Here is a 21,869-nt window from a genome sequence, read left to right on the forward strand (position 1 = left end):
AGCACAAGCGGAGTTGCGATTGGGACAAACCGAGAAGTCTGCAGTCGCAGACATCCATTGTCCGACGGAGAACACATGATCCTTTCCGAAAATACCGAGAGGCTAGCATCGAATCATTATTCAACAAGAATGTATTTAGAAGCCATAAAAATACACAAACACCAGGAGAACTTCAACAGAAAGAAATAGACTAACTATATCTACCAACGATCTGGCACACAGCACTGAAAGGCGCCAAAACAAAGCCTTGTCACTCAAAAGATGACTGCCGCAGTTGCAGTTGAAAGAACACGACAAAATTCGGAAACCAACCAAAATACTAAAGCCAGCGGAACATCTTTGTTTTCATATCGGCGTCAATTTGTGTGAAAGAATATTTTTGAGTAGAATTTTCGAGATGACAACAGTAATGAATTCAATAATAATAAAAAATGAATTGATATTATAAACAAGTTTGACAATGGTATTGTATTACCTGTTCAGATGAAAATTTTGTCGAATATTTCAAAGGAAACAATTAGTTTTTTCAATTAGAGAAGTAATATCTGCTAACAGATATTACTTCTATAGGTATAGGTATCCAGTTGTATTCTCAACTACATATTTACCAGAATGAAATAAAACGGCAAGAAAGTATTTTCTGTCCATCCAAATTGATGTTTTCTAATTTAACACAGTAACGCTGAATCGCATTAACTACCTAATATGAAAATATATAGTGTAGATGCTACTATTCAAGCAGAAGCTATGGAATTTGCTGAAACAAGACCCGATTGAACTAATGAGTGGTAGTTGGACATTGAGAAGTGACAAAAACAATGACAATTGAAGAATGCCGAGTTGTACAGTAACGAACTGTGAAACTGTTGAAGAAACTAGGAACAATCTCACGAATGAAGTTTTCCTTTTCAAACAACTTCTTCGAATGTCATTACTAGCAAATGGTTATTTGGGAATATGAGAGATATGGTAAAAAGTATGATTGCTCTGCAGCCTTCTAGAAGAGTGCGATAAATCAGTAACAGCTTTGGAAGGTCGGGCAGAAAGTTATCTCAGTAAGATTATAATGAAGGAAAATAATATAAGAAAACCGCAGGAAAAAAAGCAACGATTTGAACCATTCATATGAATGAAGGACACTTTTATGAAAGAGAACAAGTACAATCAGTCACCCTAATTCGTTTTCGATACAAACAGACAATGAAAATATTGCTATCACTGATAATTTTTAGGATAGAAAGGTTTTGGCTTTCCACTTCTCCATCTTCATACAAAATGAACTATTCATAAACATTGTAGATCATACATGTAAGTTACATTCAGACACGAACTAAAAGAAAATGCCCTCTTGAAATGAAAGAAAAAGTACTTCAATGCTTATATAGAAAAAATGTTCCGAGAGGGCTTCTTCTTTCAGTTTGCACCTTATATGAATGATCTTCACATCTTTGTTGGAGTTTATTTTGAATAATTTACTTTCTTCCTCCATTTGGAAAGAAATATTTAATATAAGATTGAAGAGGTGTGAAGGCAAAACTTTTTTCCCAAATACTAGTCTCTCCTGAAAATATAAGTATACCTTTTTCGATTAAAAAAGGAAAGGTTTAATATTTGACAGAAGTAATCCCAATTACAAGACAAATATAATGAAGTTGAGAGTGTGGCAAAACAGACTCTAGGGGGCTCAGGGGGAAAGCAAATAGGTTCGGCTGGGACGTAGTCAGTAACAAAAACTACCGGAGAAAACGTTATCACAATTTATTCTAGAGTGTGTAGGTACATCAACAAGAAAAAAACTCTGAAAGGAGATATTAATTTAGCACACCTGGCAGTACCCAGCTACCAAGCAAGCAGCCAAAGTAATAATAATTATTAATGTAACATACCTACAGGTAACGAGTAGCAAATATCTACGTTCGTGATCACCAGAAAGCACGTCATATTGAGTTTACCGATAACTCCAAATGTGTGAAATGTCTCACAAATACCCACGAATACTTCTGTTGCAGCTTTGTTATGCACAACTGTACCACAACCAAAGGCACCGGTACCAGTAGCATATTGTCGCAACAGCTATGAATAAGTATTAGTAAAATAGAATATAACGATAGCAATAGACCAATAGAATAGTATATTATGCAAACACTGATACATACAAATAATAACTAAAAAACATAGGTATAACATAGGTATAGGCATATATAAGAAGAGTTTGTTTCTACTACTTCGACGCGGTACGTGAAAATCTAGTTGAGATAACAAATTTGGGCAGTTTACTAGATTATAAATCAATTTATATATGAAGATACAAGCATAATATGTTCCTCTGTTTTCTAAGGATAAGAGGGCAAATCTATCTAGCAACACTCTATTATCAATTCCTTGGGATAGGTAAGTTCCATCCAGTTTGTAAGTCATGTATTTCTTGAAATTCTTCGACAAGATTCGAGTTGATGTATATGCACATTGTAGATAGGTGACCAGATTAGGGAGCCATATTCCAGACGAGATCGTTCATTAAAAAGTGACATGAAACATTCTTGGTTTTGAAAGTCTCTACACGTCCTGAAAATGAGACCAAGCATTCTTGTTGCAGAAGATGTGATTTGATTGATTTGTGACCTGAAGCATATTCTTACCGAATATGATGCTCAGATGTTTAGTTTCTGTGAATTGTTCTGATATGACGTCATTTATTGCATAGTCAAACTGTATATTATTGTGTATTTCATAAATTCACATTTTTGAATATTCACCATTCGTGTATCGAATTAACATTTCTTCTACAGAATAAGACAGTCCTCTGTTGATTCAATGGGTCTGATAATCTTCGAATCGTCAGCAAACAGTAATATGAAACTAGCAATATTAGAAAGGATATCATTTATAAACAAAGCCAATAGAAGTGGAGCTAGATTACTTCCTTGGGGAACACTACTAGTTGGAGTGAATTCGAGTGATTCGTGTCCTTTGTGGTGTTCCACAAATAGCGTACGATTCTGAAGATAAGACTGTATTATATATACACAAATTCAACAGTTTTCTATGGCTGATATCAAATCAAGTGAATGCATGAAAGTTATCACCTACTGTCATCGTGACATGAATAGATTAAACTCATTCGTGACATGGAGTTGTATTGTTATGAATAAAATGAGTGCTTCATCTCATAATGTTCTCCAGCTTAGTGCTGAAGAAAAAAGGAGAAACTAGCAAATTGGGAATAGCAGAGCATGTACGGACGCATCAAGTGATCCCAAGCTGAGCTCATCCAGAAGGAGGAAAACTGGTTTTGGAAGAAATTCGAAGAAGCCGCGTATATGTTGTTCAACGCATTCAACCAAGCTAGCATAGGAATACGCAACTTATAATCAAGCGGAAAACGGCCAATTCCCGCCAAACAGCCAATTCCCGCCAAACGGTCAGCTCCCGCTAAACCGGTGAAGCGGGAGAGGGGATAGGTGATCGCACTCGAATGACCTATAAATAGTTATTTATCGAAGAAATAAATCTAGTCATCACCCGAAGACGATTGGATACTAACAATCGAAACGTCGGGAAGTAACTTGACTTGAAATCTTTTCATTTTCATTTCTTTGTTATTGTTCAATTCTCAATTGTTGCTTCTATTTTATTTTATAGTAATTTCATTTCAGTATTTGTTCGTGTTTCGTTCGTGTTCGTGTTTCACGATAGGTCGTTTACTGTACTGCTCTCACATCACTGAATATTTCACAGTTTATATTTCCTAAAAAATTGTTTCTTTGTGATGGTCAGACACTAAAAGTGTGACACCCTTGTCGATTACGCAGCTATCAACAATAAAAACAAGTAGGCCCTATATTTCGTACTTTAACTTAGCTGGATTTAAAATTGGGTGAGGTACCTAAGGGTCATAATCCTAAATCGAAAGTGGTATGGTTGGAGAACTTCAGATCCAGGGATCTTTCGCTGTAGTACGAACCCACAACAGATGAATTTAGATGTAGAGGAGACCGGGGCAAGATGAAGTTCGGGGCAGCACGGGAAGTAAGCTTGTGTGCGTGAATAGTAATCGTGTTCGGAGCGGCGACAGCGCCATTTGCACGAACTTCACTCTCCGCTAGTGTGTCCAAGCAGAGCGAACAGGTTAGAACTTTTTTGCGTTGCAGAGAGAAAAAAGTGATATTGCAAGTGTTTTTACGCGATATTTGATTCGAAAACTGATGTACAGACATGTAAGTACCTGTGTTAATGTATTATTTCAATCCCGAGCTTATTATGGTAGTCCAAAACATTAAATTCAAACAAGATTTTTTCGCCGGTGAAGTTTGAGGTTAGAATTGTGTCATCTTTTTCACCTACGTGTGGATTGGGGCAAGATGATCGGGGCATAATGGGATACTATAATCAAGACTGATAATCAAGTGACTGAAAAAGGTAAAAAACAAATAAAGAAACCTGAAAAAAAGACTGCAAAGAAGATTAAAGAGACAACTGACAAGTAAAACCTACAGAGAAAGCGACAAACCAAAAGGTGCAAAAAAGAAACTGAATCGGAAGATAGTTCATCCCAAGAAGAGAATGATGACTGTGCTTGCATCTATTGTGGGTACTTATACTTAGATTCAACCGAAGGTTGGGTCATCTGCGGTGTGTGCCACGGTTGGGCGCATAATTCATGTGCCAGAGTAGATGAGGAAGATGAAGAGGCACACATTTGTGAACGCTGTCTACCCGATTAAAAAGCGTACTCGTTTTGCCCCACAGCGTTTCCCATCTTACCCCAGTTATGGGGCAAAACGGGAAATTTGTCGAATTCATTTTTTCATTATTTGCCAAAAAAAGTTCTGTGATTTTGCATGCTACAACGTTTAATTATAAGAGAGAAAAGTGTAATGGTTACCTCTTTCGTTAAAGAATGTTATTAAAGAGTTTTATTTTCCTTGTAAAACGAGTTTTGTCTTAGCTATATCATCTTGCCCCAGTCTCCCCTAAGGAGTGAACTCTCAACAGCAGATCTGTATAATTCACTTCTCAAAGCCAATGAAAAGCAAACAGAAGATCTAAAGGCTGAATTCCGAAAAATGCTAAATCGTTCACATCCGAAGTGGAACAGTTATCTTTGAAAGTAGAGAACTTAATATTGGACACTTTGTATTTGGAAAAGAGAACAAGAGAAAATATTATCTGAGTCTTTGGAGTGAGAGACTTGCCTGTAGGAAATGAGTTAGAAAAAACTTTGGAGATACTGAACACTGCACTTGACACCAACATAAAAGAAGATCTCAATAATTTGTATAGACTGAATAGGGACACATAGTGACTCCCCTATCGTTATTGAGTTCATATCCTTCTTGAAGAAATCAACTCTATTCCAACACAAGGATAAGTTGAAGCAACTGCAATTTGAAGGTATAGCCATTGTTAACGATCAATGTTTAGAAGACCGACAGAACCAAAAGCTGTTAAGAACTCATTTTAAAAACGCAAGATCCCAAAACTTGGAAGCCATTATCAAGGGGGCGAAACTGATTGTCAACAATCAAAAATATAGCATTGAGGACTTAAATTGAGCTGAGTAGAGAAACAGAAACTGAAGCCGGCTCAGAAGACAAACACTCGGTAAACAAACGAAGGTAAATTCAAATTTGAAGGGTTCTCAACCAACATCGGTTACTACAAAACCGCTGGTAGAACATATCTCAACCCTCGAACTTAAAAGAAAAGGAGATAATCCCACTACAAAAAACTCTGAGAAGGTGATAAGATTGATTTTCGATTTGTGATACTGATTCAATTCTCAATAAATGGCAATTAGCATTCAATCTTACTTTTGAAAAATAAATTATTTTTCACGTGCCATTCAACTTCATTTTCAATCTGTTCTAGTTTTTGAATAGGACATGTACGGAACAGACATGCATATATCAAGAAGTTGCAATATAAATAGATTCAAAAATAAAATGGTAATTGGGCATATAAATATCAGATCTCTGAATACGGGGTTTGATGAATTTGTTCATTATGTGGTTATGTATGATGTTGACATTCTTACAGTTAGAGAAACTTGCTACTTCCTGATAATCCAGATGAAAGATATAATATAACAGGGTATGTACTCAAGAGACAAGATCGTACATATGGTAGAGGAGGAGGTGTGGCTCTATACATCAAAACGGAAATAAAATCTGTTGAATTTGCTCATGATCTAGGGTTTGATATTGAAGTAAAATGCATAATACTTACATTGAATAAACAAAAAACTTTTCTTTGTGTTATTTATAGATCACCGACCGACAGTCAATTTCTATCTAAATTCGATAATTTTTTATCACAGATTACTCCATCCCTTGAAAGTATACTAGTGTTGGGGAATATACATGTAAACTTGCTTGGTGGGTATCCGATGAAAGATGAACTATTACAAATTATGAATGTTCACGATATGAAGCTGTAAATATTCATACCAGAGTGAATGATCGTTCCAGCATCTTGATAGATCTAATATTTGCAACTTCTGATACTGATATTACTTTCGAAGGGTGTGTAGACTTATCAAACGTGTCTAGCCATTCTATGATATCAGCTACTCTTGAGAGTCCTAAACCAAGAAAACCAACAAAATTTATTATATATCGAAATTATAAAAATATTGATACTGCCGACTTCAACAGGGATTGTCAGAATTTGAGTTGGAATGACATCCTCAAACTCCACAATGTTAATGAAAAATTGAAGCTATTCAATTAGCTAGTTCTAGGCCTGGCTAATAGGTATGCTCCCCTGAAAAAACTACATATTCATGAGAAACCCTAAACGCCATGGATAACTGATGTTATAAAAATCATAATAACTTATCGGGACAAAGCGAAACGTAAATATCTTAAAAATAAAACACTAACAAACAGCTTAGGAACAACACTAACCAATCAATCAGAAGAGAGAAAGAGGCATATTTTAGATGTATTTCCTTACCTCATAATCAGAAAATATTCTGGCAAGCGGCCAATAACCTGAATTTTACCAAAAATGAACATTCCACCATTCCTGAGCAGTTACTGGACGTTGAGAGTTTGAATAGTTATTTTATAAATACCTCTAGCAATTTTAGTTTACCAGAAACAAATATAAACGACTACTATGACACCCGTAAACATTCAAATGTACCTGATGCAGATTTCACCTTCAAGGGCATTGAAATTTTGGAGATATGCAAAATTATGGATAATATAAAAACCAACGCTGAAGGTTGTGATGGTATGTATATTCCTAAAAATTTTTAAGCTATGTACTCCTCATTGTTTAGATGTCTTGAAGGATATAATAAACTGCATTACTGATTCTTGTGAATATTCTGAATTGTGGAAAAAATATATAATTTTACCAGTAGCAAAAATAGCTGCACCAACAGATTTTAAAGATCTGAGGCCTATCAGCATCCTTCCTGCAATCTCGAAAATCATCGAACGTCACGTTCACACCCAAATCAGTAACTATTTAAAAGCAAATACTTTACTCAACTTGAAACAATCTGGGTTCAAAAAAACCCTTAGTTCGAATACTGCACTTATCAATATCGTAGATGGCGCAAGAATGGCGATTGAAAACTAAAAGGTGAGTTCTCTGGTACTTTTGGATTTTTGAAAAGCCTTCGACACTATCAGTCACCCTGAATTGTTATCAATTCAGGGTGAGAAGTTACTTCGATTCTCGATCACAGTGTGTATCTGTAATAAAAAACGAATGTATAGTTAGATCCTCTATGAAAACAATTGAACGAGGAGTTCCACAAAGATCGAGTTACATCAATACGCTGATGATTCTCAGATGGCTTTTCAATTCACAAATGTTATAGACCTGCAGAAAATAACATAAACGAAGACCTGGAGGCGACAAAAAGATATTCTGACTCCCACTACTTAAAAATTAATCCAAGTAAATCTCAAGTTTTGTTCATTGGCACCTCATGCGCACTTTCGTATTTAAAACAAACAAATATGCAAATAAAATTATCAAATGAAACGAAAAATCGCTTTTATGAGACTGAAACACTTATATAACTATAACAATGTTATCGCTCCCAGTATAAAATGTAAACTTTGTAACACTTTAATACTCAGCTTATTCGACTATGCCGATGTAGTATGTACACATTCTGTTGCTGCATCTACAGCCAAGCAAATTCAACACGTTCAAAACTGCAGCGTTACTGTATGCGTTACTTCTTCAATATATCATATCGAGAACACATTACTCCGTACCTAAATAGCCATTCTTTAAAAAAAATCTGTTTTAAATCTGTTTTTCCGTTAATCAGCTGTCGCCCCCATACGAACGACAACTCTCAGAAGTTGGGAAACTTGTGCAAGCTAAGGACTAATGAGGTCTTACCTTTCAACGTGTGATTCCTAACATGGTGATTCTGAGCTCAATATGGAGAAACGACGGGAAATTTCTACACTCTAATTCACAAAATTGTAAATCAAAACGAGCCAATTTATCTCGCAAAAAAGCTCAAGTTAAACAGTCATGCACACAGAACTAGACATCATAACACAAATTTTGTCTTTCCAATTCACAGGACTGCTTCTTATAATAAATCTTTCACTTGTGAAGCCGTACAACGTTGCAATGGTTCATCTATTGAAATAAAAAAAAATGAAATATCACAAATTCAGTAAAGAAATCAAACTCAAACTACTAAATGAATAAAGACTCTTGAGATGAATTCTTTTCAAAGCAAAAACTGATAATACGATTTTCTATATAGGTATACATGTACTGTCTAGTTATTACGAATATTTCAAAGAGCAATACGTATAAGAATTCTTCAATAATTCCATTTCTATTTTTCTTCTTTCAGTTTTTTTTGTGTTATACTTATATACTTTCATTACTCATTTGTATATAAGTATATGAATTTTTATGGATTCGTGCTTGTGCTCTCGAAGAAGAAACATCGAAAGAACAGGTGTGCGACTAATCTTGAGTTTCCCCAATTCCTTTTTTTTCTGGTTTTTCCTTATTATTACCAAATATTTAACCTTCTCAGATAATTGCTATTAACATATAATTATAGAAAGTAGAAATAAATGAAGGAGGTAATAAATATTAAAGGTATAAAAAATTTCATAAAATAAGGAGGAAGTCACAGTAAACATGTTAGGAGAGGAGGGGGGGAAGACGAGTCTTCCCCAAAAAAATTACATATAGATAACGAAGACACCACGAGTAGGGATAGTGTTGATAGTGAAATTGAAAGTTTCCTGGGATGGAATCGCGGAAATTCTGGATTACAATCACAAATACGTAATTTTGAAAATGTAGACAATTTTTTTGAAATTATAGAAATAAATAATGGTAGTGAAATACCATTGTATTGTGATAAAGATGAAGGCCCATTTATAGTAGATATTGAATCTACATCAGAAGCGAGAAATTTGAGACCTTTTTCTCATCTACAAATAGCCAAAGATGTATGTAATATTAAAAAAATAATAAATGGTTGAAACAAAGTAGGAATAGAATTTAATAATAAAGAGAGTGCAAATAATATGGTAAACAATGAAAGACTGAGAGAAAATGGTTATAATGCAAATATACCATATAGTCATGTAACGTGCAAAGCAATACTTAAAGGAATATTCATATTTTTTACAGGAGAAGAATTAAAAATATGATAAAGAGTCCATTCAAGGTAATCAAAGTTAAACGAATGAATAGAAGAATTACAACAAATGGAAAAATAAATTATGTTGGTACATAATTTATCCACCATATTGATACCTTTCAAAGGAACAATAATACCTAGGTATATATATATATATATATATATATATATATATATATATATATATATTTGTCTTTTGACATACGTAACGACCCCATATGTACCTCCAGTAACTCAGTGTTTCAATTGTTTATTATATGGGTATATTAAAAAAAACTGCAAAGGAAAAAGGGAATGTTTTTCTTGTACCTAACAACATGAAGACGATGAAACATATAAAAACTGTACAACAATTAAATATCTATTTTGTCAAAGTAATGAACTGACTATGCACAAAATATGAAAGAGAAAAGAAGAATTTAATAAATAACTATGAAAACTTTACAAAATTACCGAGACAGGCAAAAACAAAAATAATTGAATTAGTTCAATCGTACGAAAAAAATAGTCAATATAGAGAGCTGGACTCACCTGAATTTTATTAAGCATTCGATAGACAGGGGAACCCGAAAACATGAAAATTATTCAGTGGAATATAAGAAGTATGAATATGAACTATCATTATCTTATTCATAATATACAAAAAAAATGTCCACAAGTCATTTTTCTAAATGAAACATGGCTCAAACAACACCGAAAAAATAAACATAAAAAATTACAATATCATTGGACAAAATTGACATGACGTATATGATGGCATAGCCACCTCAATACGTGAAGACATAATATATAATCATGTATGAATTGAAGGGGTTATATTTTTAGGAGTGATTAATTTTTGAGAAAGAAAGTTTTTGGCTTTCTACTACTCCATCTTGATACAAAAAAGGGATGTGGGAATCTTCCAAAGAAAGGAGGGAAGTAATCAATTTGAAAATAAGTAACTCTATACATGGATGTGTAGATCATGCAAAGAAGTAACTTTCAGACACAAACTGAAAGAAAGTCCTCCTGAAACAGTTACTTTCATATAAACATTGAATTACACGAAAGAAAAAAAAATTCTTTCGAAACAAATACTTCTATATGAACACTGAATTATACAGAAGATACTTTTCTCCACTCAGTTTGTATTTCAAACATTCGTTGTGCAATAAAAATCAGATATCATTCACATGAGTTCTACCATTCATTCATAAAAAAATAACAGCACCAGGGTTAGACGGTATTCCGTATAGTATGTTCAATCATTTACCGAGGCAAATGAAATTGATACTACTGAACATATATAATCAAATACTACAGGGAAAGTCATTACCCGAATCATGGAAAGAATTCTTAATAATTGTAATACATAAAAGAGACAATAACATAAAGGATATAAACAACTTTAGACCAACAGTACTGTCGCTATGCGGACTTAAAATGTTAGAAAAACTAATTAAAAATACAAACGAATAAAAACAAGAAATGAGGTAAAATATTTGGGAAAAATCACTAGATCTAATTTAAAATGGGACAAACACATTGAGTACATAATCAATAAAGCAAATAAAGGAATAAACATTATGAAAAGTTTTTGCAAAACGTGGTGGGGAGCAGGCCCCACAACAATGATAATGGCTTTTAATGGAATAGTTAGGGCACATTTAGAATATGGTAGCATATTTTTCAAACCATGTACGGAAAAAAAAACCTAAAGAGGCTAGATCAAATATATATTCAGGGACTCAGAGTGATTCTGGGGTGCATGAAATCAACTCCAATAAACGCCATAATAGCGAAAGCGGGAGTAATAAATTTAGAATCTAGACGACAATGGCTAGCACACAAATACGTAATCAAATGCATAGAATTTCGACCACCCATAATTGACATTTTGGAATTACTTAACATAATGCACGAACAACCAATTACTTATTGGACCGAATAACAAATACCATATTCAATAGAAGCAAATAAAAAATGTATTAATTTTGAAAATATTGTACTCGAAGCTTAAAAAAACTGATACCCGAAATAAAAACAACTTTAGATTATTCGTTGAGAAAGTTAAGGAAGAATACTCATTTGTATTTACAGATACATCTAAACAGAATAATAAAGTGGGAATAGGTATTAACATTCCTGGGATTGATTATGTCATTTCACCTAGACTGAATGAGCATATAAGTATATGTGAGGCGGAAATTATACTAATACATAGAATAGAATAGAATAGAAAGAATACAAAATGCGGATAAATCAATAAATTGCGATTACGTTACATTTAATATCAAAGACAGAATAAGACTAGCCTTACAAAATGAAATTACTTTTGAAATGACTTGGATACCCGGACATCAACAGATCGAAAGTAATGAAAAAGCGAATACTCTAGCAAAAATTGGTACATCTCTAAATATTCCACTGGATATTGAGGTGGATGAAAAGAATTTCATCCCAAATTTAAAACAAACAATTAATTAAAAATTTTATACGCAATGGAAAAATGAGATATTCGGTTCAATCCGAATATCCTTCAAAACCATGGTATACGAAAATACCGAATATGAGATGAGAATAGGTCACTGTAGTTGTGAATATCATTTATATAAAATTGGGAATGGTAACAGCCCAAACTGTGAATGTGGACAATCAGAAACAATTAACCATATTTTTTTGGAGTGCCCTATCAACACTATCCCTGGACAAGATCTTTATCAAGAAATGATTCAAAATGGATTCTCAGCTTCTTTGAACATGATTACTGTACTGAAAAACTCAAACTACAGAATTTGCAAAGATTTGATTAAGTATATGGTTTACAACCATATACAGGTATAAAGGAAAACGAGAAGGTTAATAACGTATTCCAAAAACACTTTATTGTGAGATTTTCACTAAATTGTTTTACAAAAACGCAACACGTGTTTCGCCATACAATGGCTTCATCTGGCGTGTCTTTCAACTAATTCTACACATTCAATAATAAATATATATATATAGTTTATGGAGTACCTGAAATCAAAGTACCTGTAAACGAAATACCTGAATTTTAAGTAGCTGATATTTTACCTGAGTTTCTAACGAATTAAATTACCTGCACTTATGTTCCATTTTCACATTTGAAAAAATATATTCAGTAACGGAGAGTTATTGAGTTCTAATTGATCATTCAGTAAATTACCCGAATTCCTGAATCTATTGATTTCTAAACATTCTAGATGATTAAGTTTCAAACTCTTCTCTTCTAAATGTAACACCTCGTACTCATGATTGAACTCGTGTCCTTCTGCTAAAAGATGGTTTGCAAATGTGGAATTGGTCTTTCTATTTACAAAACTACTCCTATGTTCTTTAATTCGTTGGAAAAATGTTCTTCCTGTTTGCCCAATATACAGTTTTGGACAGGAGCCACAAGTCAGCTTATATACTCCTGATCTATCCGACACCAAAGTTTTGTCCTTATTGTTTTTAATAAATTTACTTAGGTTATTATTCGTTCTATAAGCTACGTTTACGCCTTCTTTCTTCAAAAAACGGGCAATATTCCTGTTTGGTTCCCCCACATATGTCAATGTCTTATAACTCACGTTATCGCATCTTGAATATGGGTAGACCAGATCCATGGCTTGCTTTTGTCGTTTTTTGGAAAGAATGGAGTTTACAATATCTACCTTATAACCGTTATTAATTGCGATTTGTTTGATCAAATTCAGCTCTTTCTGGAAATCCCTATCAGATAGTGGAATATTCAATAATCACAATAATCACAGATTTTGTTTTGTAAAACAATTTAGTGAAAATCTCACAATAAAGTGTTTTTGGAATACGTTAGTTATGGATTTTCATCAAGTATCGGCCGATTCCATCATATATGAGAAGGTTAATGTTCCTAATATCCCAAATATTCCTAATTGAATCCGTTAAAATCACAGATACTCCTAAATCAAAAATAAACCACCTGTGAGCACAAACAATTACTGACTGTTAAAAAATGTATATCAACAATATGAAGACTTGGTTTGCGTTAAGCAAGACACTCTACGTCTTCGGACGAAGCGACTATTGCATAACATCAGTTATGCAATAGGAGAAGACTGGTCTACTGCACCGAATGGAAGCAAAGACCATAAAAAACGAGAAGAAGAAGAAGAATAATTTATTATTACCACAAAATCAGGTTAGGTATTTTTGTCTTGTGTTAAAAAAAAAAGTATTTTCCCAGGGAAAAGTGAAAGAGCAACTACGTTGAACTTCTCTCCTTTTTGCTCACATATTTATCGAATTTTAAATCCAATGTATCCGGCATAATTGTGATGGATCATTTGGATGAATAAACGTATTATTATTATTATTATTTTCAGCTATTCAGGGATTTCGAATCGTATTAGACAATGGAAGTCACAATTAATGAAATTCACAATGAGGCATTGTCAACCATCTTTAAACAAATTGATCGATCATTTTCGTTGCTCTACGAGGTATTTCTCAGTGGGATTGAAATTGAAGGTTTCAATAGGTCGTTCGGGTAGTTGTTTGAAATCATGTGTATTGTATCTGCAAGTTGAATATGAACCTTTCTGAACAGAAAAGAGTTTCAATTCGACGCTATTGATTGTTATATTCTTCTGCAAATGAGATAAATTGAAAATATAATGAACTGATACTTTTCAGCATATCTTGGACGTTTATCGAAAAGATACCGAGAAGAAACTGCAGTCAAAACAGACGAAAGGATAAGACTAATGGATGAAGTGATTCATGGAATTGAATTGATAAAAATGTATGCCTGGGAGAAATCTTTCGAAAATTTGATTGGGGTAGCAAGAAGAGCTGAGGTCACAATGTTACGGAGGGGAGCCTATATCAAAGCTGTTTTCATGGCTTTTAATCTATTCAATAATACATTTGCTCTATTCGTTACTTTGGCAACTATGGCCCTCACAAATCAAGCAATAACTGCGGCACGGGTGAGTGTAATAAAAGTATTCATCAAAAATACCAGATTTCATTCGAAAATTTGAAGTATATTCTTGTTGTGTATTCGATGCATTGTATGGAAATAGAGAGGTCCATTGAACACCAGGCAATATTTGTGAAATCCTATGGAAAATTTGGTGGAAATTGTCATAAGCGATATCACGTACACAGCCTATAACTTCGCATCTACTATCGTTTTGTTATTCACTATGAACCATTCTGTGGAATGTTTCTTCAAGGTTTCTTGGTTGAAATTATTAATTCGTTGGAATACTCATGTTCGAACAAGGCAAAGTTAAGTTTACAACTTTTATTTTAGAATCGTTAAAAATATTTTATAGTTCGTAAGCCATTTCAAAAACTCAACGGAAATCTTGCAAAGTAACATAAACAGGTGCAAACTGATATGCGATTATTCATCTCAAGAGTCTAAACTTGTACGAGATAAGGGTTAACGAGATCCCGCCTTTCAACGTCCGATTCCTAGCATTGCTGAAATAATTTTGTCAGATTCAACTATGCAGGCACCACTGGAAAATTTCATTGATTTCATTACTCAACAATGCGAGGTATTCTCTATTTGAATTAGCCATAGAAAGAACAAAATGACTTATCACTATCGACAGAAATATCTACCTCCTAACCTCTGAAAAACTTTTGGTGAGTCAACAAGATTCCCGTCCATTCCTATCAGAGGAAACAATTTTTTGAACTGTTCAATTTTTTTGCAGTCATATCGATAAATACTACCTTTCAAAATTATTTTCTTGCATACTGGGAGATTCAGCCGAGCGTGACCAATCAAAGTTATATTATTTCAAATAAAACACCCAGTATATGAATACATCATTCGATTCCACATTTTTTTAGTTGTCTAAAAAAAAATTGTTTTTGAATTTCCATCGCGGCATTGCCAAGTAATTCATGAGAAACCTATTTTGCTGACAATACTTTTTAATTTACCACCCGCATGTCTACAGCAATTAAGAGGTTTTTTTGGGAATAGTTAGTCATCGTCACTATGATAATTCAGAAAATCTCAACTTTCTGAAAAAATATACAGGGTGCTCGGTGAAAATGGTCAAGTTTCATTCATTTTCAAACCGACATGATTCAACTTTTTCAAATGGAACACCCTGTATTTTTTCATGTGTGAAATGTTTCAACGCAAAACAGTCGAAACGCACGCAAAACGGTAGAAATGCATGTAAAACGGTCGAAACGTACGCAAAACAATGTATTTTGAAATTTCATTGTCGAATACTCCGCTTCCCAATTCCCCCACCATCAAAAGGTAACTCCACAACACGTAACTCCCCGACACTTTCGGATGCCATTTCCCCGTTGAACAAACATATTTTTTTCGTGAATGATGTACTTTGAAACGCCCTGTATATACATCGATACCATGTTTTATTCTGAAATGATGTATTTTTTCCACACCCTGTATGCTCCACTGAATGCCCACCGCCATGTTTTTTTTTCTTCAATCTGATTCATCGTACATTATTATTAACATATCACTTTTGCGCTCCCAATATTTTCATCTACATGTTTTAATTTTATAATTAAACCTCGCTCTCTGAATCTCTCCGATAATCAGTTCACCCTTCTCGGTTTTCATTCATCACTTTGAATCGTCGACAGCCGACAAAACAACCGCCATGAATATCAACAATTCGCAATCACATAGAACTTCCTACGTTGATGTCGAGGCTAAGGACAGAGTCTATCACGCCGGCGACCTGCGTTCAAATCTCATTTCGATAAGTTTTTTTAATTGAATTTCACTCAGCTGCCGATAATCACTAGGACCACGTGACTGGTGCGCGATAAGGGGGCTTAGGGGTGAAGGCCTGAAGCAGAGTCTCAAGGGGGCCCACGCTCTTCGAATTCCATCCTTCTCTGCATCGATTACGTCACATGTTTCTCTCTTCCACTCACTAAAGTCTCTCTCTGAAACACTTACCAATGACGCACGACCTTGGAATGCGTCAGAACCTGCCTTGCTCCTCTCCTTTTTTTTATACCATCTTGTGATAGTTATCAGCGGTAAGGAATGCGTGAAAAACCTAAAGAATATCTATACTGCTTTTCAGTTATCTATGATTGACATAAAGACATTTTTTTTATATTTAATCGCATCAACCATTTTGGTTATTAGCGAACAGTATTTTACTAGCATATTTACAATTTGTTTTTGATATGAATAGCTTCTATGAATGAAAGTACATTATCTGTATGTTCCTAAAATAGTTTTTAGCGTTCCTATCAGCCTGTGCAGATTCCTTTGAGGGGCGAAGTTTAGGCATTCTGTCAAGATATGTTTAACAGTGAGTTGTTCATTGCAGGTTTCACACATCGGTTGGTTGGTGTTTTTGAAAAGATAATCATGGGTTAATCGTGTATGACCAAGACGTAGACGTGTGATGATCATTTGATCTCTACGTTTTTTCGGTAAATTTGTCCACGGTTTTATTGATGATTTCACTTCCCGAAGTTTCGAAATTGATTCACTCCACCGATTTTGCCATGCCGTTTCCACCTTCTTTTTAATGGCATACTATAAGTCACTCAGTGCTACTTGATGAACTATTTCAGCGTTATTACTATTTATAGCCTCTTTTGCATTTCTATCAGCTTCTTCATTACCTATCCATATAAATTTAATAACTGTTTCTCTCTGTTGTGCTACATGAAGTTGTAGTTTCACATCAGCTACTAATGAATTGGGGGGATTTAATTTTTGTATACTTTGCAGTGAGCTCAGCAAATCTGTCAGAATAAGGTATTTGCAATTTTTGTCTTCAGTTGAGTTGATAAATTAGAGAGCTCGGAATATAGCATAGAGTTCACCAGTGTATACCGTGCTAGTGGAAGGTAGTTTGAATTGGAGAAAGAAATGTGGTCCTACAACTGCCGCTCCTGTTCCCACAGTTGTTTTGGAGGCGTCGGTATATATTTGTGTAAAGCCTTGGTGATTCTCCAATATAGCTCGTAGGTTGATTTGAATAATGTAGAGTTAGTTTCATATTTTGGGAGATGACTAAGCTCTGTGAGGCATGTTGGTTCAGGTAAGGTCCATGGGGGAGGAAGGTTGAGTGGATATGGGTAACATTCCGGGAGGGTAAAATTTTGCTTGTTGATATTGAGTCTGACTCTTTCGTAGAAAGGTTTTGAGGATCTTGGTTTACTCTCATACCACTGACTGAATCTGCTAGCTATAGTATTGTCATAAGTAGGGTGTGCTGGTTGATTTTTCAGCTTCACTGCATATTTGAGACTCAAGTATGTCCTTCTGTCTTCTAGTGATGGTTCACCGGCCTCACTGTATAGACTTTCTATAGGTGTTGTGTGATGAGCTCCCAATGCTATACGTACTGCAGTATTATGTATTACATCAAGTTTTTTCAGTAATGATTTATTTGCAGAACTGTAAGCAATTGAACCATAATCTAGTTTTGATCGTATAAGAGTTCTATATAGCATTAGTAATGTTTGTCGATTCGAGCTCCAATTTTTGTAGGTCAAGGTTTTTAATAAATTGAGCCTTTGGTAACATGAGTTGATGAGATCTCTGATGTGGCTTTTCCAATCCAGTTTTTGATCAAATGTCATACCTAAAAAACTTATACTAATTTCCTGTTTCAAGCTCTGCTGGTTCAGTACAAGGTCTGCTGCCCTATTTTCAGTATTTTTCTTTGAAAATAATATGTATCTAGTTTTGTCGGATGAAAACGTGAAGCCGGATATGTTCGACCATTGCCCAAGATCATCTGCATAGATACGTGCCTTTGAAGGAAGTTTTAGGTTTTGGAGAATGTCATTTATGGCAATGATGAAAAGGGTGGGGCTAATGACTGAACCCTGACGGATGCCGTTTTCAAGAATCATCTCATTAGATAATACTCCGTTTGTTCTAACTCTGAAAGATCTGTTGCCAATGAAATTTTGGATGAATGATAAACAGTTTCCCTCAATGTTCCACATTTGGAGCTTATGGTTAATTTGATCTCGCAGTGCTGTGTCGAATGCTCTCTTAATATCAAAGAATACTGCAAGGCAAGATTGTTTCATAGCAATAGCCACATTAATATCGCTTTCCAGATCTATTATGTTGTCCATTGTTGATCTTTGTTTTCTAAATCCGCTCTGTTCTGGTATGATTAAGTTGTACTTTTCCAATGTCCACAATAATCTTTTATTAATGATTTTTTCTAACAATTTGCTCATTGCGCATGTTAGAGATATGTGTCTATATGAGTCAGGGTTCATTTTAGGTTTCTTCGGTTTCAAGATGGGTATGACGATTGATTTTGACCAGATTGTTGGGAAGTTACGTTCTGTCCAGATTATATTGAAGAGTTGAAGTAGGTGTTGGTGGGCACTAGCTGGTAAATTTTTAAGGAATAGTACAGGAATGTCGTCTGGTCCTGGGCTAGTATCGCGAAAAGTTAGTAATGCTTCCTTGTATTCATTCTCCGCGATTGGTAAATTCAGGAATCGTTTTCCAATATCGTCGAGTTTTTTATTTTCTGTTTTTTTTCTGGTTTTGTACATATGAGGCATCTACAAAAGATCTTTCTCTGTAGGTTTTAGCCAGTTCTTCTGCGATTTCATGGTCATCATAAACTATTTTTCCTGGTGTTCTGAGTTGCTTTATTTTACTGCATGTATTCAATCCTGAAATCTTTCTAACCTTTGTTCAAATTTCATTCATGGAAGTCGAGCTATTGATAGTCGAGATATAGTCGTTCCAGGATTTACGTTTGGAGGTTTTTATTATCAGTCGTGATTTAGCTCTCAGTTTCTGACACTCCAGTCGATTGTCCATGCTTGGGTTCCTTTTGAATTAATTGAAGGCCCTTTTACTCAATTTTATTGCTTGATCACATTCAGCGTTCCACCATGGTACTGGTTTATGGTGATTGATATGGATTGTCTTTCCGATGAATATTTCCGCTGCTTTCACTATAATTTTTGAAAATTTGCTTAGAGACTCATCAATATCATGATTAATATCACAGGAGGCCATTTGTGCATCGATTTGTTGTGAGAAGTGATTCCAATTAGCGGATTTCATATTCCATTTAGGAATAGGTGTGGAAATTTCATTAGTCGTTATTTCCATGTTGGATATCAATAAAGAAAAATGGTCGCTATTGAAAGTGTAGTCGAGTCTATTTCATGATAGTCTCGGTGTTAAACTTGGATCGCATAGAGTTAAATCAAGTGGGGTTGATTCTCCTGTTTGGACGTTAAGTCTCGTAGGCGTACCGTCGTTCAGCAGAGAGAGATGAAAATGTTCCATAACTTCTTCAATCATTCGTCCTCGTTGGTTGATGTATGATGAGCCCCAGAGATAATTATGAGCATTAAATTCGCCAGTAATTATACGAGGTTGTGGAATTTGCTCTAAGTTGATTAAATCTTGTTTTTCTATTGTTTTTCCTGGTGGTAAATATATATTACAAATATGAATGAAGTTGTTTCCTTGTTTCCTTGAAGCTATTGCACAGCAATAGCTTCCATATTGGTTTCAATTGGAATTTCGGCTACTTCTATTGTATTTTTTACCAGTATGGCGACTCCCCCACTTGCTTTGGATGGGTTGTTTCGATTTTTTGAATAGTTTTCAAAATATTTCAGGACTCCTTCTTTGCCGTCTTTGAAATTAGTTTCTTGGAGACAGATTACATCTGGGTTTTGTTGCGATGTCAGAATTTGAAGCATTGGTAGGTTATTGATATAGCCGTTGATGTTCCATTGCAATATAGAAGAAAATGAATTATTTAGATCGAATGTGGATACGTTTTTTTTTATATATGATATATGTTTTTAGTAAGTGGTGTCTTGCGAGGAGTCACTTTCAATGTCGGAGGGGTTAATCTCCTGTGTTTCGGTTTGGAGATGAGCTAATATCTTTTTTCTAAGTTTGGTGCATCTACTTTTAATCGATCTTTCATTAAGGTAAGGATGTATCTCCGTGAGCATATCAATTAAGGCCGTCATGTCATTTGTATAGTTTTTTATTATATTAATGGGTTCTGGAGATCCTTAGTAATTGTCAAGTGAATCGGTTATTTGGGTGTAATTGAGTATAAAGGGGGGAGCCTGTTCCGGTATAAAGTTCTTGGCTGACTCTGCTTGTTTGTTGGCGGAAACAAATTTTTAATTGGTTTTGTGTTTTTTGCTATTTTGTGGAACTTTTGGTGGCTTTATAAATGTAATCGGTGTGTCACTAGTCTCAATATTTGCTGTTTCGGGTGGGGTGACAATTTCCTCGAAAGTTCTTTTGTTGTTGCTTTCCAATGGTATAGGTTCAACAATATCTTTGTTTAGTACTGAACTATTGATTTTTTGCTCAGTGCTCACTGGGGGTAATTCTGATCGGGTGCTTTCAGAAGTGGTATCATTTGGTGCTTTACAGTGTGCTGCTATATGACCCTGTTTTTTACATCTAAAACACGTGAAATTATCCTTTAATAAAAATATTCGGTAGGGGGTGTCGTTATGAATGAATTATTAATGAATCAGGGATTGGGTTTTCTTCTGAGTTTATAAATATTTGTTTTCTGAAACTGTAGATATGATTGTATTCAGGTAGAGGAGAGTTAATCTTGAGAAAGGTCATCGGAGAAAGAAGTTTAATACCTAGGTTTTCTAGTTCTCTACTTGTAGTTGAGCTCCTTCTACTGCGGAAAATATAATGGCTTGGTCTTTCGTTGGGTATTGCTGATGAGCAAGTGTTTCGGAATATGTCCTAGTAGTTGAGTGTTCATTTTGGGAACTCCTGTAGTCAGAAGTCCCGTTTGAATTTTCGTTCATTTTTGAACTTAGTTCCACTAGAATTGCTGAATACGGACCTGTCTTCCGAAGATCATCGTTGAAAACAGCAGGTAATAGCCTTGCTGTTTTGATTTGTAGGTTATATCGGTCGGAAAAGACTCGATTCAAGTGATGAAATGTGGATTTCTGTTTTGTTTTATTTACCTGCGTCAGTACAATGATGTTAAGAAATAAGTTTCCGTGCTATTTGACTTTATTTTATATAAATTCTGATAACTTCAGAATCAACTTCGAAATATCGCTCTATACGAAACTGTTTCCAGGATCGGACCAAATGAATCACAAATAAAGAAATGAATATCTGAATTAGTCAATACCGCCATGTGTTGATTTTTTTTGCGTGTAGATTGAATCATTTAATCATGAATTAGGTATTGGAAGATATGCTGCGAACGGTTTATGC

At 34.7% G+C, this 21,869-nt stretch overlaps 1 protein-coding gene across 3 annotated transcripts in view; it reads left to right on the plus strand.

Moving 5' to 3' along the window:
- The window catches only part of LOC111515950 (ATP-binding cassette sub-family C member 4), a 161,206-nt gene that overhangs the window by 51,704 nt on the left and 87,633 nt on the right, over nt 1-21,869 (plus strand). For all 3 annotated transcript variants that reach the window (XM_074176982.1, XM_074176978.1, XM_074176986.1), the window contains one exon: nt 14,312-14,607. In XM_074176982.1, coding sequence (XP_074033083.1) covers nt 14,312-14,607 — 296 coding nt within the window. The remainder of the gene's footprint in view (nt 1-14,311; nt 14,608-21,869) is intronic.

This window comes from Leptinotarsa decemlineata, unplaced genomic scaffold (assembly GCF_025532065.1).
Source record: "Leptinotarsa decemlineata unplaced genomic scaffold, Ldec_3_MD MMD2_P_RNA_scaffold_14, whole genome shotgun sequence".
Taxonomy (NCBI): Eukaryota; Metazoa; Arthropoda; class Insecta; order Coleoptera; family Chrysomelidae; genus Leptinotarsa; species Leptinotarsa decemlineata.